Genomic DNA, 12650 nt, shown 5'->3' with positions numbered 1-12650 from the left:
TTGTCATGTTATTGTTGTAAATGATGCATGTGTTTATTAATGTACACTTTGTGTTGATCAATAAACTTTAAAAAAAACATTGGTTTTGTTTTACAAATTCAAACATTGCTTGCTTTAACATTTGTCTCTACTGATTTTGAAATGAAGAGTCGCCAAATCAGTGTAAATGTAGTATTTGTTATATTTTGATGTAATTTTTATCATAATTGGTTACCGTGAAGAACAATTTGGATAAGAACACTGTAATCCCTAAGTATTTTCCAAACAAAAGTACACGTGTTTTGCTTGTTCTTTGTCATGAGTAATTTCTCAAATTTTGGATGGGCTTTTCTTGGATAATTACATTCGACGTCAGTTGCTGCAGTTCAGAAAATGGTCAGAGTTGTTGAGCTGTTACTATATCATGAAGGACGACATTCACCAGAATCATTATAGCGGAGAAGATTGAAATTTGTTAAAAAAAATTAGGTGGTAAGGAGTAGTGGACAGTTTCATAGACATTTATAGTGCCTGTGCCACCTAACACTGTAGCGGCATTCTGCTATTCATGACGCTTCAAGTCTGTCGCTTAGTTGAAGGTCTTAAACATATAAGGCGCCCTTTTAGGTAGGGATTTACCCGCCAAAATAAATTTTCTATGGGGAAGGAGCAATTTTCTCCTTCTAACAAATCATTTTCCCTGCGCTTGCATTCGATATTTCATTCGATTTATAATATAATGATTCAGTACTCAGTAATGAATGACTGACCATCCAAAATTGAAAGTGAAATTTGTCAGTGGGATTGATAGATAGACCTTGATGATATTGTTATTAGGTGTGAATGGATTTCATGCAAACTTGTCATATTTGGTGGTAAAAACCTTTACTTTTCTTTAATTTGCTTTCAGCTGTGTGCCTCAGTTGAAGGTGACAAAGAAGGGAGAATAGATAGTGACACCTGTAAGTTATGTCTGTGATAATAAATTTTGAATTGTGCCCACAATAACACATTTTAGCAAAGATCATTAATTGTTCTAAAATGATTGATTCATTTAATGGCATGTATATTAATAACTGCACTGCATTATCATGGAAGTCTATTTAAATCGGTAACAGTGTAGGAATTTTATTTTGCACGAGTTTTATTTTTTGCTATTTTCTAGTGCCTTTACCTGTTGCCACCCATGAAATGACATGGTCTCATGGCTGTACCACTGCAAGAGAAGGGTGAGGTCTCATCCACTGGAGTTAGGCACTGCCCTCATTGTAATACTAACTGTGTTCATCAATGAGTATGGCCTGTATTATGCACAGTATAAGAGATGGATCGACTTAGAAAGTGCGAGGTAAACCTTTTAAATGGACCAACCCAAACTGGGTATTTTAGAAAAATCACAGCCTTGTCTTCTACGCTTTCTCATTCGAGACTTCTGTCATAACTTGACTGATTCTATCAGACCAAATCCTTTTCAGAGCTGCCACACCAAACAAATATTTTTCTGGAAAGAAAAAAGACCAATCTACTACTTCTTTTGGACATGCAGCTCACTAAAGGAATCTGATCTGTTGGCAACTGACTTGCCTCAGCATCAGTCGTGGTGCATGGTCAACAGGTGGTTAAGCTTTTCTACCTGGGTTAAGCAGACCATCATTATATTTATAAACCCTGCTGTGGTTGGACTTACTAACTTAAAGTTGTGTTGGCTAAAAATGACTGATTGTCACCTTTGAAGAAAGATTGGACAGCATTGTACAGTCTTTTGCTGTAGCTTCACAAACCTGTTAGAATTGTATTGATAGCTGCTATGATGAATGAGAAATTCTTGAAACTAATAATGGCATTTTCATTTCCAGCAACAGATAACACAAATATGTGTATGCTTGCTCTTTTGGTTTTAGGTTTTGGTTCCCAGAAAAACAGACATTATTCCTGTTGGTAGCTGATCCTCAGCTGCTTGGGTATCGCAGAGAAAATATTATTACAAGATGGGATTGTGACAGGCAAGTGATAATAAATGGAAAGATTGATTTTTTTCAGCTTTTTGTGTTTAGCTTATTCTTTTGTGTTGTACTTTCTAGATCATATTTAGCAGTATTTTGGACACAACACGTACAAGATTCTAGTAGGCTTGTTAAGAGGTCAAACGCTGCATTTTATAGTACAAATGTCTAACTTGGCATAAATGTTCCTTGGGCCAAAAGAAAATTTTTTATCCAAAGAGACGCCCTCTATCGATACATTAATTAGCATTAATTATGCAAATTAGGTGCCAAAATATATAATATTTCATATTTCCATTAATTTTTGGCCTAGAAACATGTATAGATTATCAAAACTGACTAAATTAGGGACAAGGAACCCATTTTTGATCATTTGGAAGCAATTGGTGGCCATTTTGTGCCTCAAATCCAAGATGGCCCACACCCGCCATTTTGAAAGTGGACATAATTTTGCTATTTTATGTTGAATTTTGAAGCGTTTGGTCTATATATATTTGATATAAATATCGATTCCTACTATTTTGGGGGTGAAAAAGTCATTTTTGATATTGTTTTGGTGATAGTAGGTGATTTGAATGGACAAAGAGGGTGTTTTAAGTGCCTACCACATATGTGTGAATGCTGCAAAACCATGGATATTGATAACCCGTATTCAAATATATCTCAATGCAATTTTTTGTTATATACCATTGCTATTGGACTATATTATGAGCAAAAAAAAACCCACATTTTTACCATTATGGAGGCCATTGGTGGCCGTTTTATCCCTCAAATCCAAGATGGCCGCCAAAACCATTTTGAACATGAGCATAATTCGCTATTTTGAAACTACATGTACTACATCTTTGTAAATGAGTAATACGTCGTTTTATATTATTTTCTGGTGCAGAATACATTATTTGTTTCTGAAAATTTGTGCCTGAAATCCAAGATGGCCCTCATACGCCATTTTCAAATTGAACATTTTTCACCATTTTGAAACTATTACACCTTCATAAGCGTGCCATACGACATTTTTTATTATTTCCTGGAGCAGAATGCATTTTCGGTTTCATAAAATGTAAATAGAAACTTTAATAAGCCTCCAAATAAATATAGGATTCAGTTGCTACATGGGCCTGCAGTTTATATGTACAATGAGTAATCCAATTAGTACAAAAATGCTTTTGCCGATCTATAAAACAAGTGTCAGCAAACAAAATGGCTGAATTAAAGCAAAAGAATACATCTTTGACCGCATGAGGAAAATTGTTAGCCATTATTTTGATCAAAACCAAGTGATGGTTGCATGCCGCTATTTTAATAATTTGGTGTTATTTATAATCTTTGAACTGTGGGACCCTCATTCGCTTGTATTAGGTAAAATGGCACTATTCTTGGGGCTCAAAAGTAATTTTCCAGTGCTAATTTGGTGACAGAAGATAATAAAAAGGTAATATAAGGTTGTAAAATAAATTCCAAGATGAGTTTCGTTGAGTCTGTTACAAAAATGTGGAACCCAAACCACATGCTCAAATATATCATCTAGATTTATCTTAAGTGACCATCCACTAAAAGATACTGAATACTCAAAGGAAAGCAATAAATATATATACATAGTGGTATTATATTATTAATCTTTTACTGGTCAATGTGAACCAAAAAGCCACATGCACATTTATGTCCCAGTCACTGGGGCTTCATTCGCATGTTAAATATAGCCCAGAAGATTTGAAGGGTGAAAAATGTGTCGTCTTATAATACTATGGAACTTGGTTAGTTGTGTTGATGCGTAAATGTCCGTGAAAGACAAGCAAATGGACTTTGCTTTGAAATAGCTCCAGATCTTGTCTGCAAAATCATCCAGCAGCACAGCAAAAAGAAACATGCATGATCAGGTCTGGTAGGCCAATAAGACAACAGCTAGTAAGAATTGAGGTTTTGTCAGTGTCCTATGAGAAACAGCCAAACAATATAATAAAATCCAGTTTCCAGAGAAACATTAATGCATGAGAACATGGCGCATCAGAGGAAAGTGGTATCTTTACACAAAAGAATGAATCTGCAAAACCAACTAGAAAGCAGCAGCTGCGCAGGAAGGTAAGAGGGATAAAGCAAAGAAGTCGAGGAAGCAGCCTCTTTTCCTAGTTGACAGTGCCAGTGATCATTCCTAGCATGATTTGGCCAGACAAGTCATCTCACTACCAATAGAAATCCATAAGGCGACCACATAGTTCTCATTGTTTCCAATGGACGAACAAGCACAAAACATCTACAGTATATGACAACTACAGGAATATTCATCTTGGAATCATCTTAAAACACCTTATGCCTTTTTTATTATCCTCTGTCACCAGAGTAACACCAGAAATTATTATGTACTTCCAAAATTGATGTATTACGATCATATGTAAGTCCAATAGCTCAAAAAAGATAAATTATGCCATAATTTTAAAATAGAGACAGGCTCTTCGATATGAACAACAGAATAGCTAACAGTAGTCACCATTAAGTTGAATCCACCATGCTGTTCTCTTGCACTTAATCTGTGTCTGGCAAAACCATTTTAAAATTGTTATATAACATATTTTTGCACAAATTTGACTTCAAGACGTATACAAGCGAAGGTGAAGACGTAAGCCTGTATTGGTGTTGGAGCCTTTTAATATTTTCTTTTTGTATTATATCTCAGAAGAGATAAGACACATGACTTCTACAACCCAAATGATAAGAAACGATGTATAACATGCTAGTGTAAGAACAATAGCTTCAAATTGATGAGTTATGCCTTATCCGTATTTCAAAATTGTGACTGGCGGCCATTTTGGATTTGAGGATCAAAATGGCTTCCAATTGTCTCCAAAGCACCAAGTATGTGTTCTTTACCTTTAATTAAGCCATTTTGGTCTCTTACACTTGTTTCAAGCTCTTTATGATTTTATAAAACATTTTGTACTAATTAGACTACATGGCACATGTAAGTCTATTTGACGACTTGAGCCTACATGCATATTCGTTTTGGAGAATAAAATAGTTTGTACTCACATTTTATGAAACAAATAATGTATTCTGCACCAGAAAATAATATAAAACGACGTATTACTCATTTACAAAGATGTAATACATGTAGTTTCAAAATAGCGAATTATGCTCAAGTTCAAAATGGTTTTTGGCGGCCATCTTGGATTTGAGGGATAAAACGGCCACCAATAGCCTCCATAATGATAAAAATTTGTTTTTTTTTTGCTCATAATATAGTCCAGTAGCGATGATATATAACAAAAAATCGCATTGAGATATATTTGAATACGGGTTATCAATATCCATGGTTTTGCAGCATTCACACATATCTTGGTAGGCACTAAAAACACCCTCTTTGTCCATTCAAATCACCTACTATCACCAAAACAATATCAAAAATGACTTTTTCACCCCCAATATAGTAGGAATCGATATATATATCAAGTATATATAGACCAAACGCTTCAAATTTCAACATAAAATAGCAAAATTATGTCCACTTTCAAAATGGCGGGTGGCGGCCATCTTGGATTTGAGGCACAAAATGGCCACCAATTGCTTCCAAATGATCAAAAATGGGTTCCTTGTCCCTAATTTAGTCAGTTTTGATAATCTATACATGTTTCTAGGCCAAAAATTAATGGAAATATGAAATATTATATATTTTGGCACATAATTTGCATAATTTATGCTAATTAATGTATCGATAGAGGGCGTCTCTTTGGATAAAAAATTTTCTTTTGGCCCAAGGAACATTTATGCCAAGTTAGACATTTGTACTACAAAATGCAGCGTTTGGCCATTTTTTGGTCCTTAACAAGCCTACTACAAGTATGTAATTAAGGCACTTTTCCCTTAAGGCAGATCTCAAACTTATGCTTTTAAATGCTGCTAATTGTAACCTATCACTAAATTTAGATACTGTCACTATCATACAGGTACTTGAAGAAAACCTTTGACCTTGCGTATGATTATGTGAAACCAGATGCCATCCTCTTTCTTGGGGATTTGTTTGATGAAGGAAATGAACCTGAAACCACTACCGATGAATACAGGAGAACATTCCAAAGGTTTATGGATATTTTTCAGAAGGAAAAGGTGACTGGGTATGGGAAAACTGCAAAAGTAGAGGTACGTAAGTTGTAAACCATTGCAGACATTGTGAGAAGCTGTCCATACAAAGATATACCTTATTATAGATGAAACCATAATTAAAGTGTCCATTTTGTTTTGCTATTTTGCTTTTTGAATTTTAGATTTGAGTGCCGTTGGTTGTTGTCATAATCAGATTTTCTTTCTATTATTTAATACAAATTTCAGATGATCCCAGTCGCTGGTGATAATGATATTGGTGGAGAATTTGATGCTAAACTTCCATGGAAAATAGAACGCTTCGAAGAGTTCTTTGGAAAAACCAGTGATGTTCACAGGATCAAATTTGTACAAGTTGTTAAAGTAAGTAGCTTGAGCTTTGTCTGATGGTTGAAGTGTTTTTAGTTATCACAACTGCACCCAACTGTGCACACTGCCACAGTTTAAACCATCAGTTAGGTGCATTTACAAACTATCATAAAAATCACTGAGAGCCATCCAACTCTGAGGGACTCTTGCTGAATGCAATCAGACTAAATAAATGACACACATCCTTGAACAGCTTGAAGATGATAACTTTTGTGTGTGTGCTCAACTTCTGGAGGCTTCTTCACTTCGTTTTCAGGCCTTATAAATGGATTAGGCATTTACTTACATTACCTGCAGATTTTTTAGCACACACACATAACCCACAAATTAACAAGCACTTCCAGAGCGGATGAATGTTAGTGCTTTGTTGGTGCTAAATAATTTTATGGTGTGTTGGTTAATTCTTGGTTTAATGCTAAAAGATCTGTGGGTATTAGTAAACGCCTAATCTGTTTATAAGTCCTGGTTTCGAGTGTCACTGACTGCACACAAAAGTAAGTCACCCCCTAGCTGCTTGGGGAGGTGTGTCATTCAGTTTATCTGATTGCATTCAGTGAGAGTCCCTATGAATGTCTCTAACTAATACAATAATTTCATTGTAAAACTACCTTTAAAATCCTCTTAAACTTAAAACAGTTTTGACAAATTTAATACACTTAGACATACCTGTGAGTTTCATAGCTCATTGGATATACTTTGCATTTAGGATGTTGCATATTGTTGCTGTATTGTTTCTTTTCAGAAGGGATTTTAGATGCACATTTATAGTATGTTGTTATATATAGTCAAATTTGATGAGTTTGTATTGTATACTGACATATTTTTTATTTCATTTTTAGCCAGCATATTATTCAGGTGACACTCTAAGTGGAGAGAAGGCGAAAGAATTTAAAAAGTTACTTGGCCAGCTAGACCCTAGTGACCATGTCTTGACTGTGGTTGCTAATCATCAGAATGTTATATCAAGTAACACTCAGTCGGTGAGCTTTTACATTCTGTTATACCATGTTCATTGCATGCAAGTTCTTTTTTACATCTAGCGTTATACTAGTACTTTGAGAGGAGTTACTTTGTTTTTATGCTATGGGGACTTGACTCACTTTCACAAATTCTCCACAAGATCAATAGTCTGCTGTTTAGGTAATTTAATTGATTGGCCACTCAGGTAACGCTCTTTATATGTGAGAGCAAGGCATTAAACTTTCAATCTTTCAAAGCACACCAGACTGTGATTATAGAACAGAACTGTCTTTGAATTGGGGGAAATGGTATAGAATATAGACAGGCCTACCCAACTACCAGACTCGGCACAGAATGATACTGAATTCAAGGGTAGATCAGACCACACTACCCATTTTCAAGGTGTGTGTCAGTACGTGCTTTGAAAGACACGACACCTCTCTTGCCTAGTATGTGATGTGATAGCAATGATTCTGAGCAGGGTTGGAAAGTAGTGCATCTCATCTCAAAATTTGTTCCAGGGTATGATACTGTGAAATGCGTACTGACACACACCTTGAAAACGTGTAGTGTGGTCTGATCTACCGGTGAATTCAGGATCATTCAGTGCCGAGTCTGGAAGTTGGGTAGGCCTGATAGAAATGTAAGACAACTTACTTTTGCTTGTTTGGTTATTTTAATATATCAATAATGTTTGCTTTTCAGGCAATATCTCTTTTGAAGCCTGACTTGATTCTGTCAGGGGACACACATAAGGTGAGAAGTGACTGTATCAGTATGCCTTCTGTTCTATCTCAATCAGATCACTGTTCTTCCACATAATGTGTATACAGTAATATTCTAAATATGGTGATTTTTCCTAAAAATAGGTAGTAACTAAATTATTTAACACTATAAAGAAACAGTAGGAGTAAGAAATACCTTAATGAAGATTAAGAAAAAGTTTCAAGATTAAGTTATTTTTCATTTGTATTTGACCAAATAATTAAAGACTGTTTTAGTTTGTCTGCATTTCAAATATATATATATTTTTTTGATAAATATAAATATATGTAAATATATATAAATATAAAACTATAATACTTGCTTTTTCTCATTTCAGCTAAAACTTTATATTTGTGACAACTGTCAAAAGATTCCATCAAATAACTGGAGATCTCAGGATATTGATCATTTTACAGACTTTGTGACACTTGATTTGAAGGAGGATATACTGTATGAGATTGTTGTTCCTTCATGTAGCTATAGAATGGGGGTCCCAGATATGGGGTATGGTGTATTAGTGCTTGGTGAGTGCCTTATTTTATGATGCTTTTCTATGGCTGTTAAATAAATTAAACAGGATTGATCATATGACCTTTTCATGACTAGTTCAGGTACAAGTAATTGTGCAGAATTCTTGGTGGAGATAATGATGCTTACTAGTATGTAAATATTTATAGAATTGACTGCAATTGGGATCGAAACTGTTTTAAGACATTTTAAGTAAGATAGTTGACTAAAATTAAGATCATACAAAAGAGAGTCCATTTATGGATGATGGATGATTGAAGTCCAAAATTTTGTTCTTTTGCTGGATATTTTTCTTTATCCTACGAATTTTATGTAGGACATACTTGTTTCTTATTTTACCCACCACCTTTCTTTCCAGAACGCCCAGGAAAAGCTTTTTACACAACTCTGTGGCTTCCAAGCAGGCTCATCCAGCTCAAAGGATATCTTGTGATAATAAATGTGTTGCTGGTGTTTTGGACATTGGTTTGTATATGTAGGTGTTTAAGAAGATGTTAGCAAGGGCATTGCTGTGCTTGAGACAGTTCCCCAACAACCAGCCATTCTTTACTAAATGGGGAGATGAGTTTCAGTCATCACTGGCACTTTGAATGTCTGTGCATGTGCAGTGACTGCATCCCTATCGTTGTTGGGAAGGAAAGATATGCTAGATACTGTGTTATTTGTGGCACTATTATAAGTTGTTCTTCCACCAGGGAGACCTTAAAATCGCACAGAAAAAAATGTTTAGTCTGCCCAGCAATGCTTTTTTTGTGTATTTTAAAGATAATAGCATATAAAGGGATGGTTAAAAAAGATAAACAATTGAAGTTACTTAAAACATTCCTGTTCTATTTTTAAATCATTAGAAATAAATGACTGCTGGTACTGCATTCATTGAGTAGTTCTCATGTGAGTGACCAGAGTCATGCGAACAGCTGTTGGGGCGTAAGTGTAGTCAGTTGAGTGTATGATAATCAGTGATAGTTAGTCAGCCCAAGAGAAAGCTTATAACTTTCACTTATTGAATATCCACTGTTATAAATTCAGTGCACTATATATTTTACTAGTATTCAAGATATTTTACAGTGTTCACAATGTGCAGTATTCTGTTGTATCCACAGTACACAGTATTTTCAGAAGAGGAATAAACGTAGTTGTTTATATACTACGGTACAGCATTTACAAATGTTACTGGTAGTTGACCTTACTTGTGGGTCTGGACAATTCCACTGCTGACAGATTGTATAAGTTGACACATCATGTGCCCAGCGTGCCCATCATTGGGAATTCATTGGTGTGGGAGGGGGATATCAAGCTCCCAAGGTAGCTCCAGCTTTTTTAGCTTTTTTAGTTGCAATTGAAAAGTTCTTACTGTTACAAAGTATAAGGTGAGCACTACAAACTTTATAAGAACAAATCCAGTTTACAATAGACTGCGACATCTAAAATTGAGCCATTGGAATGAAATGGTATTTTTTATCATTAGCATTTGTGAGGGGTTGTGAGGGTGGAATTTATTAATTAGTATTACTGATAGGTAGAATTGAATTTTACGTGGTTTGAATATGGAGCTTTTGAACTTTTTTGTATGTTTGATATTGATGATGACTCGGTTGGGACAAATGATGTCATCAAATAATGGTTTTAATAAAGGTATGTAACATTACTGGTCAGAAAATGTCAAACTTCCTTTGTGTTGTGTCTTTTTATGTAAAGACTACATATAGCCATCACCATCTGTCATTGCCGTTGTCATCATCGCTGTGCACTTTCAGTGACAACATGATACATACCTGTTGTGCTAAATTAAAAGTTGGTGCTGATTTTGCTGTTAAGCACAATGCATCATTATTGCATCATTATTGACAAAATAACCTGTTTTGTGCATCATTATTTCTTAGATCTACGGAAATTTTGGGGAAATTTTCATTTTTCTCTTTCTGGCATTTTGAAAGTCTGAACTTGATCTCTCATGGGCCTGAAGCCTTATGCAAGTTACATATTCTCAATATCCATGTTACCTGTTGTGCATTATTTAAAATTGGTGTTGATTTTGTTGTCAAGCAATATGAAATATTGCATCAAAATTGACAAAATAACCTATTTTTTGCATCTTTGTTCTTTGTTTCTTACTTTTTGTCTGTACATTTGACAGCGTTGCTGCCTTATTCTAATTTTTTAATATACCAATTATCAACTGGAGATAGTTCCATCTAATCATGACATCAACAATATGTGTATGCAATTTCAATGGAGTAAGTTTTTTTTTTTTTCTGCAAAATAATTCCTGTTTCAGTTTACCTGTCATAACCTGTCATATTGATATTGCTATGTCCTGAAAGTAGACTACAGACTATCCACTTTCACCTCAATGGGGAAATTGCCCCTGGGTACCTCTCTTACTTGTTTGACATCACTTTAAAAAGTAAACTTGAAATAATCATAAACTGATTATTTTGAAGCAATTTACTTCTGTCCAACACATGTATTTCGATAATTTTTCATCAACATATTGTACAGGCCCTTAAAAGTAATTAGAATATGTCATGCTGATGCCTTTACTTGTGACACCATTGGCTTAGGGCTGGTGCTGCTTTTTCATCCATGTACAAATTGCATGTATAAATGCACTAAGAAAATACATATGCAATTTTTTTAATTATGTACTCTGTATGTACTGTATATAACAGTAAATAATCCTTAATAACTAAGCTTTAATTTGTGGGCATTACAGCCAATTTGAAATCAATAATCACAGAGCAATGGCATCAAGAGCACAAGATGAACAAATAAACGTGCCGTCTCATTTCTAACATACTGGCATAATCACCAGTTTTTCTGTATTCTACTCAATGCCAGACGTGTTAATCTGCATTCAGCGAGAGTCCCCTCAGAGTTACTTTGAACTACATAGTATGATAGTTTCATAGTGAATGCACCCTAAATAAGAATTTGTCCTACTTGAAAGTGCTTACTCTGTCCAAAATGTGGTTTTCATATCTGTCCTCCTGTCAAAATGGTTGTCATTTGTGATAAAGTCTGGGATATAAGACATAGTAAGGTTGTGCAGGTCGGTAGAGAGATGGGGCCAGCCTTGAAAGTGGGGATCATTTAAACTCTGGTTAAATGAAAAAGGTCACTCAGTTGTACAATCTGCAGTTTGATATACTGTATACGCAGTCTTGAGAGATGAGGTTAGAACAATTGGACACTTGGATGTTAGAGTGATTAATCTGTCCTTGAAAGTGTACTTACACCAGGGTTTATTATCATCAAAACACTGAAAATGATTTCTTTTCACAAATCTTATTATTCAATAATGCATCTACCTTTTTTTCCTGATTTAAAACAATAAATAAAGCCCCTTAGAAATATAAAGGCATTTATATTTCTCGTTGCTAAGCATAGGCACCTCATAGCGTTTATCACCAATTCAACACCTTTCTCTTTTGAGGTGAGATGGCATGGGGCACAACTCCACCCCTGAACAAGATCTTATTATGAAAATTGATACATTGCTAAGCATAGGCACCTCATAGCGTTTATCACCAATTCAACACCTTTCTCTTTTGAGGTGAGATGGCATGGGGCACAACTCCACCCCTGAACAAGATCTTATTATGAAAATTGATACAGGGGATGGCTAATGTATGGGCTTCAATCCTGTGCCATCACTTTGGTTTAAAGTTTTTGTTATGGAGATTTGGGCTTCTTATTACATATTTTCATTAAGCAAAGGCACTATTTGCTTGATAAATGATAAAATCTAAACTTAGGCATTAAAAAAAGTCACTGGCAGGGTTTTGAGTACTAACTGCCGTCATTAAATTGGCTCAGGTAACCGGGAAATATGAGAAACAGATTCTTTAATTTTTACCCAAAAATAAAGTCATCAGTATGATGTCATTTGTGTAAATGCTAAGGAAGTTGGGAAGCACTGAAGATTTATCTATTATCCAAGAAATTGTCTGT

At 35.0% G+C, this 12650-nt stretch overlaps 1 protein-coding gene across 3 annotated transcripts; it reads left to right on the top strand.

Annotated features, from left to right (window-relative positions):
• Window positions 1-334: 334 nt before the first annotated feature.
• On the top strand, window positions 335-10363 carry LOC106150707 (uncharacterized). Of its 3 annotated transcripts, none has more exons than XM_013523664.2 (10): window positions 335-606; window positions 890-908; window positions 1145-1327; window positions 1881-1982; window positions 5921-6113; window positions 6303-6437; window positions 7283-7423; window positions 8109-8159; window positions 8506-8692; window positions 9055-10363. In XM_013523664.2, exons 3-10 carry the CDS (start codon window positions 1176-1178, stop codon window positions 9192-9194), a joined length of 1101 nt encoding a protein of 366 aa, XP_013379118.2. In that variant the 5' UTR covers window positions 335-606; window positions 890-908; window positions 1145-1175; the 3' UTR covers window positions 9195-10363. The 3 variants fall into 3 exon arrangements, with proteins under 3 accessions (XP_013379118.2, XP_086861280.1, XP_086861281.1); XM_087005154.1 differs by having other exon boundaries at window positions 890-941; XM_087005155.1 differs by having other exon boundaries at window positions 337-471; window positions 890-941.
• The last annotated feature ends 2287 nt before the right edge of the window (window positions 10364-12650 follow it).

This window comes from Lingula anatina, chromosome 2 (genome assembly GCF_051362555.1).
Source record: "Lingula anatina isolate TDL-2025a chromosome 2, LinAna3.0, whole genome shotgun sequence".
In the NCBI taxonomy this organism is placed as follows: Eukaryota; Metazoa; Brachiopoda; class Lingulata; order Lingulida; family Lingulidae; genus Lingula; species Lingula anatina.
Note: the sequence above shows the minus strand (reverse complement) of the source record. Positions and strands in the feature narration are given on the sequence as shown.